Genomic DNA, 9,327 nt, shown 5'->3' with positions numbered 1-9,327 from the left:
CTCCTTGGTGCCCTTGGGCAAGACACCTCAGCTGAACCTGGCTGTAGGATGCTGGGGAGCAGCAGGGCCAGGGCAGCCAGTCCTGCAGCTGGAGACACCTGCACCCAGCCCACAGTGCCACCGGTGCCCCTGGGCTGGCAGCACCAGGGGGTGAGCAGAGGGATGATCCAGAGGTGCATGGTGAGCAGATGGTAACGCACAGGGCAGCGCTGGCAGCAGGGGCATGGGGGGGACCAAGCCTCCCTGCTCTCCTTTGTTCAAAGAACACAGCCTGGGGGGCTCCAGAGGTGCTGGGGGTCCCTCTGGCTGCCACAGCACATGGCCACTGATGGACACCCCACAGTGCCTGTCCTGGGGGGATCCAGGGCCTCCCCAGGCAAGCCAGCTTCTGTTGCCATGCCCCAGGGACCCCACTGTGCCCTCCAGTCTGGGTCAGGCTGGGAAAATGGAGCCTACAGGAAAGCACCTGAGAAGCCTAGGGGCTGGTGATGGCTCTCCTGCTAGTATAATATATTGCTGCAGCTGCCTGGAGATAATCCTGCAAGTGTAGTCTGCTATTAACGTTTATAGACAGTCATTATCAATTGAGTTCTTCATGACTTGAAGAAGGAATTACACAAATTGTTATATGGCACAATATTATTGAGTCACCTAAAACCTGAGCTGTGAATCTGGGGAATTTTGATATCTGTATCTTTCAAGCTGCAGGGAATCTCCTTGCTAAAGAACCTGTTGGTTCAGCTTTTGATGCTATAATTATCACAAACAAAAAATAGCTGAGGGCATTTTCTCGCTGTCCTTCCCCATGAGGACCCAGCTAGAGGATGGCAGATCCCACTCCTCTCTCACTTTAAATCCTGTGCTGTGGCCCAGTGGGCTGGGTTTTGGACTCAGTTATAAGATACTGGCTCTTTCCAGATGCTTGCAGAAGCATTTCAGTATGAGGATACCGAGCTAAAGGCTTTGGGAGTCAAAGAGCAAGGTTTTTGAGAAGGTGTGGATTTTTCCCTGGATGCCACTGGGAATTCTGCAGGGCAGCAGGTGTGAGTCAGCCCTGTCTGCTAACGTAGAGGTTCAGAGATCAGCACCTGCCAAATCCTTCACCACTGCAGGCACGAGTAGGTGAAAAATGTGCACAAAAGCTGGCACCTCCTTTTAGTCTGTTATGGCCACAAGATAATAAACCACAGGCTATGGGATTTGTAGCCAGGCTTTGGAGGTCAGCAAGAATCCTTCTCAATGTGACCACCACAGACGGAACAGCGCTCTGATTTCCTTTTGTTAAAACCTCCATGGCTTCCCAGGGAAAAATAAATCACAACAGGCACAACTTTTGCTACCCAGACCCCAGGCTGTGTGTCCTGGCTGGTAGCTCAGCTCCCAGGAGCCAGTGGACACCACCACGCCCAGGACAAGCAGTGTGGCCAGTGCCTGCTCAAAGAAAGCCTGGCAGCTGCCTACTGCATCCCACAACAACTGGGAAGATGCCATTCTTCCAGGGAAGAGGGCACTTGTGCAGTGGGACGGAGGTGGACAAGGCAGTTGCTGGCCTGGCCAGGTCGCTGTTTTCCAATTCCTGCTCCAGGATTCCTCGAGGCTCTCCCAGCAGAACTGCTGCTTTTCTCTCCCATCCCTTTCAGCAGCGCTCTGGATGCAGGTAAAATTAATCAAGGGCAAGGATTAAACATCTATTTAAACCTTAGTCTGAAAGAGCTTTCCCCTGGCAGGCAGCGGGCCGCCAGGAGAGCGGTGACACCGCGGGACGTCCCCGAGCCCTCACGGCGACACGGCCCCGCGCGCGGCGCTGCTGCCCCCTGCGGGCCCGGCCCGGCACTGCGGCTGCTCCGCACGGCCCCGGGCCAACGGAGCCGGGCCGGGCCGGGCCGGGCCGGTCCCACACGCGGGCTTTGCTCTCCGTTCTTTCAAGCGAGCCGGACCGGACCGGACCGGACCGGACCGTCCTCACACGCGGGCTTTGCTCTCCTTTCTTTCGAGCGAGCCGGACCGGACCGGACCGTCCTCATACGCGGGATATGCTCTCCTTTCTTTCGAGCCAAGCCGGACCGGACCGGACCGTCCTCATACGCGGGATATGCTCTCCTTTCTTTCGAGCCAAGCCGGACCGGACCGGACCGTCCTCACACTCGGGCTTTGTTCTCCTTTCATTCGAGCGAGCCAGACCGGACCGTCCTCGCAGGGTTTTGTTTTCCTTTTGCTCAAGCGAACCAAATCGAACCATCCTCCCACAGGGAATTTTGCTTTCCTTCCGCCTGAGCACACCAGACCGAACCGAAGCGGACCTGACCATTCTCAAATGTTTTCCATGTGCTCAAGTGAACCAAACCAAATTGAACCAAACCATTCTCACACATGGGGCTTTGTGTTCCTTTCACTCAAGCGAACCAAACCAAACTGAACCAAACCATTCTTACACGCAGGACTTTTTCTTTTGCTCAAGTGAACCAAACCAAACCATTCTCAGGCCCGGGGCTTTGTTTTCCCCTCCTGCTCACCCAGCCCTTACAGAATCCACAGACTCCTGGTTCTGCAGAACTCCGTGGATGCTCCCCTGAAAAATTCTCCCCCCAGTTATCCCAGCAATGGCAGGAACATCTGAAGCTGCATTTAAGCAGGTAAGAACACCGCGTTTCATCACCGAGCTGCTGGAAAAGCTCCAAAGTAGGTAGGGCCTGAGAAGAGCATCTTTTTTTTCTTCCCCCCCTTGCAGACCATGTGCTTATTGCTGGCAGCGACAGGACGATGGAGAGATAAGAGAAGGAATGTTCACACGGAGGCTCCTCTGAACGTGCCTGGGCCGCTCCAGGACACTCAGGATGTGTCTGCACATCCCCCACCCCTGGCAATGCAACCAGCCCCAGGAAAACCCACAGGACAAACTCTTGTCCCACACTTGGCTGCTGCATTGTCTCCCCTTACACAGAGTTTTGGCACTGCCTCAGTTTGAACTGAAGCAACTCTGGAGGAAAAGCACACGATGGGATGGTGCAAATAGGAAATGAGAGGGATTGGGGCATGCTGGGGAAATGACTGGAGATAATTCACCTTTAACCTGCTTGAAAAGACAGCTGAGAAAGCTGAGCTCCACTCTCATGGGTTTGGCCAGGTCCTGCTCAGCCCCAGAGTTGACAATCCCCAAGTACCTGTCCTTGTCCCGTGCTTAACCCACCTCCCTAATTCCACTGTGACCTCGACTGCTCACTGACTGTTTATGGTGCATCTCACCAGAACACTTAGGCAAATCTCATGGCTTCCCACCATAAATATCAAAAGAACAAACTCTGATTTATTAATCAATTAATTAGATTAAACACACTGATGGCTACCACGGGCCCACAGTGATTTGTTTCAACAAAGTGCTGAGCTGCAGTCAAAAGCAGGCTGGCACCAGCCCTTCTCCAAGGGATAGGGCTCCTCCTTTCTGAGCAAAGACTGTAACAATTATTCCATTAAATGGCTAACGTTTCCTCTGAAACTTGAATTTGTAAATAGCTGGACCAGTCGTTGTTTCCTTCTTCACCTTTACTTTATGAGTTTTGTCCTGGAAAAAAGAACAAGTACAATTATTTGCTGCCATGCAAGGAGAAAAAACCCCACCCACACAAATCAGAGAATCCCTGTCTGGGACTAACCATAAAAGAAAAATGGTCATTTTGCACTGTTTAGGTGGGGATTATAATTTTATCTGCTCTTTTCCCCTTCAGGCTATCAGGCATAATCTGCTCTGCTCACAAGCACCAGAGAACAGCAGTCCCATTGAGACAAGTAATTTCTGTGGTCATTTGGATTTTTAAGACCTTCTCATAACTTACAGAAATGGTTCCCTGCTTCTGACTCCTAGTGGCACTATTCTGGGCTCCTTGTGAGCACCATTTACAGCTGAGTCTTTGTCCTTGCTGACAAGGTGAGACTTGGACTAGCAGATATAATTTACTGGAATGCTTCATCTCCTTGCTTTTTCCATATTAAAGAGGATTACTTATCTTTAGGAGTTATCTGCAGGTGTCACTATAAAACCAGAATGAAGAAACAAATACAAAATATACAACACACACAATACCAGACCTAATGACCTGATCAGAACAGACTTGGAAAACCAGAAGCAAATCCCTTACCAGCAGATCCTTCCGTGTCTGGATTTTCTGTGAGACGACAAACATGGCCTTCTCCCTCTCGATGCGCTGCCTCAGGAGGTCATACTGGTTCTTCCTCTGCTGGGCTAATTTCTGGAAACAAGGAGAAGAAGCTGTTTTAAGACAGAGCTGAACAAGACACTGTGGTCTAAATCCTCTGAATTTCAATGTCAAATGCAAGAAAACATTTGTCTCCCTAATGAAAATCCACTTTATCAAGAGGAGGGAGAACAAAAAAAAAGGACAGACCAGAGACCAATTCCTGAAGTGCTCAGAGCCTGCAGAGGCCTCTCAAAATGCAACTTGTTGGGTCAAGTTTGCCTAATGAGAGTGGATAGCTTTCCCAGCACAGGAACAGTATTACTGCAGGTGTGATTTAAGTAATTAAATTAAGGAGAACAGATCCCAACATGCTTAAAATATGACTCAGACATTTAGGAGAAAACTAGTCAGTCTACGACTCGTCCAACTGCTTTCCTGACAAGTCAAACTGAGACAGCTGGCAGGAGGAAAGGGACCACAGGGTGTTTATTATCTGACATCTGAGTCAGAAAAACCAGGTTAAAAATCTACCAGTCGGCAATTTTAAAACAACTATTTTTACCTTAGACACAACTGACTCGTACTCAGAGGACTTTCCAACAGATCTGAATTACCTGAGCAGAACCTACAGCAGTAAAGCCAACTGTAGCTACTTCTGTGATACTAAAACATCAGAATCAAAGCTGACAGCATATGGAATTCATGCTGAAGAATCATGAAACAATTCCAACTAGGAAAGCAAGGAAGTGAGACTATAGGTTAAATGGCTTTAGGAAGGAAAGTGAGGAGACAAATCTCAAGTGACTTTGGGCTCAGAACCAAATTGAAAAATACTGTAAGATCAGGAACACTGCAACAGAGACATCTGTGTTGGAGTAAGCTTCTTCCTATTTACCTAATTCAGGGGTGCAAGGGGTTTTGGGGAAGTGTGAGAGGAGACCTAACAGTGGAGTCTGAAAAAAATTACACCTGAAACTGCAGCAGTCTAATGAAAAGATAGTCCCATAGGTATATGTTCCTTTATAGAGGACAAATCTCTCAGTTTTGCAGGGACATTGTCTCATCAGATGCACACCACTCTTTTCTGGCCTGTATATCACAACTAATGGTGGCCCACCCACAGTGGGCTGGGGTGCAGTGAAAGAGTACTCCATGTAGTCCAGGAGATGTGACTGCAGGCTCCAGGCAGTCATTTGGTGATTAAGTGACATCCACTACTGCTTTGTGTCACCAATAAAAGTTTTAAGAACACAGTTTTGTTCACCTCCACAATGGTGCAATCAATCCTTTTTAGTGCTTGTCATATAAAAGATGTAAAACATGAAGAAGTCTGCAGCACAAACAGCAGCAGTACCTTTAGGTGGGCAGGATCAGTAGGTCCCTTCACTGCCTCTCTCTGCAGCGTTGCGATGGTTGGTCGGTTGTACACTCTATCTACCAGCTCAGGAACGGTGTCCAGGTGAGCAGCAATATCAAACTCCCGAACTATACATTAAAAAAAAATAGGAATAAACTCCCATGGACTCCTTCGATAAGCAAATCTTCCAAACACATTGCTACAATCAGAAACAGGAGCCCCAGCAACACAGCTCCTGCAGAAGTGATATCTCAGCTAGTAACCAAGAGAGATTTCTAGAGCACCTGAATTTTTATTTCTGAAAATAAAAGTGTCTTTCTTTAACGACAGCCCGGAACAAGTTCAGTTCTCACCTTCCCGCTCCGTGTCCATGAAGAAGAGGTGCCGGCCCGCGCCGCTCCCCGCGGCGTCCAGCAGGTGGAGCTCTGCCTTCAAGCGCTCGATTTTCTGCGGAAAGCCCAAGTTTGGCCAAATTCGGAGCGACTCAAATCAAGTCTCCCCCGAGGACTTTTCTGTCTGTTCCTCGGGGTTACAAAGAGCTGAACTCCTCCTTCCTTTTTTCATCTCTGAAAACACATCTAGTCTATATTTATGACATGTGTCCGCAACCTTTGCAGACAGAGGGTCACAGTGATTCCTGCTGTTACCCAGGCAAGGTGCACACATCCACCTGCAAAACTGAGACCTGTTTGACAAAGGGGAATGATTGCCACGGAACCGCCAGCAAAAGCATGAAGGAAAGTTTAAAGCTGGCTTTGGTTTTTTATCCCCAGTGAGAATTTGATTCTGTTTTGTGAATCAACATCAAAGCATACAACACCTTCAGAAGAGGATTGTATTTTTGTGGATTGCCAGCCTACCACATTCCAACAACCCACTCCAGATTATTCTCCTCGGCTGGGAGACCTCATCCTCTGACAGGAGAGTGTAGCCAGGGGGCAGTTAGGCAGCTCTCTCAAGTAGCAAGTGTTTTCCCCTGTATCTGCACTGGTGAGGCTGCACCTTGAGTGCTGTGTCCATTTCTGGGCCCCTCAGTTTAGGAACGAGAAGGACATTGAGAGGCTCAAATGTGTCCAGAGAAGAGCAGCAAGGCTGCTGAAGGGTCTGGAACATAAATCCTATGGAGAATGGCTGTGGGAGCTGTTTAGCCTGGAGAAAAGGAGGCTCAGGGGAGACCTGATCACTCTCTACAACGCCCTGAAAGGTGGTTGTAGCCAGGTGGGGTCAGTCTCCTCTCAGGCAACCACTGACAGAACCAGAGGACCTTAAGCTGTGCCAGGGGAAGTTTAGGCTGGACACTAGGGAAAAAGATCTCAGGGCACTGGAATGAGCTACCCAGGGACATGGGGGAGTCATCATCCCTGGAGGTGTTTAAAAAAATACTGGATGTGATGCTCAGTGCCATGGTCTGGTTTCCAAGGTGGTGCTAGGTCACAGGTTGAACTTAATGACCTCAAAGATCTTTTTCAACATAGTTAATTCTGTGGACAAGAGGAAACAGCCTCAAGCTATGCTGGGGGATTCAGGAATTAGGAAAAATTCCTTCCCTGAAAGCATAGTCAGGCATTGGAACAGGCTGCCCAGGGAATGGTGGAATCACCACCCCTTTTTCTTCCCTGAAAGCGCAGTCAGGCATTGGAACAGGCTGCCCAGGGAAATGGTGGAATCACCACCCCTGGAAGTGTTCAAAAGGCATGTGGCTGTGGCACCTGGGGGGCACAGGTCAGTGGTGAGCACGGTGGTGGTGGGTGAACAGCTGGACTTCATGATCTGAGAGCACTCTTCCAACCTTAGGCCTTTCACCATTTCTCTATGAGCACCATTTCTGCTAAGCATGTTTAAAGTCTTGGCATTTAGGTGAAAATCACTGTGTTTTATAACAATGCACAGTGTAATTTTTGATTGTCATCACACCTTTAGGCTCTGTATCCAGCATCCACTGACACTTCCATTGTCCTTTCCAGCACTGTACAAATCAGACTTCACTGAACAAACACAGCCAGCAGCACCAATAAGAACAACACAGCAAAAAAACAATACTGAGCAAACTGAAAAACACTAAATATATGAGTTATTACCTTGGCTTCTGCAACTCTTTTCATTTCCACATATTTAATATCCTGCGTCCTCATCAGCTTCATCTGCTCTGGGGTAACTTCATCCTTTGGCTGCTTTATTACATGGACACCATCCTACAACCAGACAAACACAGCACTTACAGACAGCCCATCCCACCTGTAGGCTCTGCTAACAGCAGAACTTTGTCCCTTGTGCCTCATTTCCTTCAAAGCCTTCTACAGGAACCAAACCAATTTTGACAGCCCATCCCACCTGGAGAGCACTGTAGGGTCTGCTAACAGCAGAACTTTGTCCCTTGTACCTCATTTTCTTCAAAGCCTTCTACAGGAACCAAACCAATTTTTCTCATTTACCTATTAAACAATAAATTTAAATCAAAACAAGGTAGGGGTAAAAATGTTACTTAGAGCAACGAAGTGTAATCCTGTTTTGAAGGCAGTGCAGGTTCTCACCTTGACCTCTGCACGTATCATTTTGAAGTAGAACTCATCGGGGTTCTTGTCCAGAGCTTTCTTCTGCAGCGCCCTGAGAGCATTCTGCTTCTTGTGGTAGTCACTGGAGAGGAAAAAAACAACAATCACTGATTGTTCAGCAGCTTCTCTGTGTTCACCCCTGCCGGGGCATCGAGTCTTTCCTAGTGAGGTTCAGAGCTCGGAGACAGCCTGGTCCTGTTCTTGTCCCTATCCCTGCTGCCCTGTCCCAGGAATTCTGGCAGGAGAAGGTCCTGCAAAAGCACAGCCGTGGCAGGGACGGCAGTGTGGTATCATACCTGCTTAAAATCACTTTATAGTAAAATAATGGGTTTATTGGCAGCACACAACCCCAAAGAAGGCGCAGTTTTAAATTACTGAAATCCACGTTCTTAGAACAGTCTGGTACTTTTCTAGGGAAAGGGAGACTTGCTATCATCCCAACTCAAAGGACTTCACAAGGAGCAGAGTATTCTGGAGCCAGTGTCATAACCTAGGCAAGGAGGATGGGGCCTCTGTTTCCCAGGGGGACACCCTCTGGATTGGGGGGACACCCTCCGGACTGGGGGAACACCCTCTGGATTGGGGGGGACACCCTCTGGATTGGGGGGACACCCTCTGGACTGGGGGACACCCTCTGGACGGGGGGAAGCCCTCTGGATTGGGGGGACACCTTCTGGACTGGGGGGACACCCTCTGGATTGCGGGGACACCCTCTGGATTGCGGGGACACTCTCTGGATTGCAGGGGACACCCTCTGGATTGGGGGGACACCCTCTGGATTGGGGGGGGACACCCTCTGGATTGGGGGGGACACCCTCTGGATTGGGGGAGCACCCTCTGGATTGGGGGGGACACCCTCTGGATTGGGGGAACACCCACCCAGCGCCGCCCGCCCCCCGCGGCCGCACTCACTGGGCGCGGAGCCGGTAGTCCTTCTTCTTCTCCAGCAAGCCCAGCTTCGTCCGGGCGGCGGGCTACGGGAGAGACGGGGAACGTGAGGGGGGAGAGCGCGGGGGCCCGGCGGGGAGGGCCCGGCGGGGAGGGAGCGCGGAGGGCTCGGCCAGGGGCCCGGCCCGGCTCACTGACCTGGGCCCGCTCGCGGTGCGGGCGCTGCCGCGCCTTGGCGGCTTTCCTGAAGGCGGCCGACATGGCTGCGGCGGCGGCTCCGAGCGCCGGGCCCGGGAACGCGCGTCCGCACGCGGGGCGCGCGCCGGAACAGGCGGGG

General features: G+C 50.4%; 1 protein-coding gene across 1 annotated transcript; it reads right to left on the bottom strand.

Moving 5' to 3' along the window:
• Positions 1–3,284: 3,284 nt before the first annotated feature.
• Positions 3,285–9,321, bottom strand: UTP11 (UTP11 small subunit processome component). The gene is made up of 8 exons (XM_041417516.1): positions 9,189–9,321; positions 9,015–9,076; positions 8,082–8,184; positions 7,629–7,742; positions 5,904–5,997; positions 5,548–5,678; positions 4,134–4,244; positions 3,285–3,559 (listed from the first exon to the last, which is right to left on the bottom strand). Exons 1-8 carry the CDS (start codon positions 9,249–9,251, stop codon positions 3,476–3,478), a joined length of 762 nt encoding a protein of 253 aa, XP_041273450.1. The 5' UTR covers positions 9,252–9,321; the 3' UTR covers positions 3,285–3,475.
• Between the last annotated feature and the right edge of the window lie 6 nt (positions 9,322–9,327).

Source organism: Onychostruthus taczanowskii, unplaced genomic scaffold (assembly GCF_017590055.1).
Source record: "Onychostruthus taczanowskii isolate IOZ18803 unplaced genomic scaffold, ASM1759005v1 scaffold56, whole genome shotgun sequence".
NCBI classification, from domain to species: Eukaryota; Metazoa; Chordata; class Aves; order Passeriformes; family Passeridae; genus Onychostruthus; species Onychostruthus taczanowskii.
The sequence above is the reverse complement of the archived record's forward strand: the minus strand, read 5'-3'. Positions and strand labels throughout refer to the sequence as shown.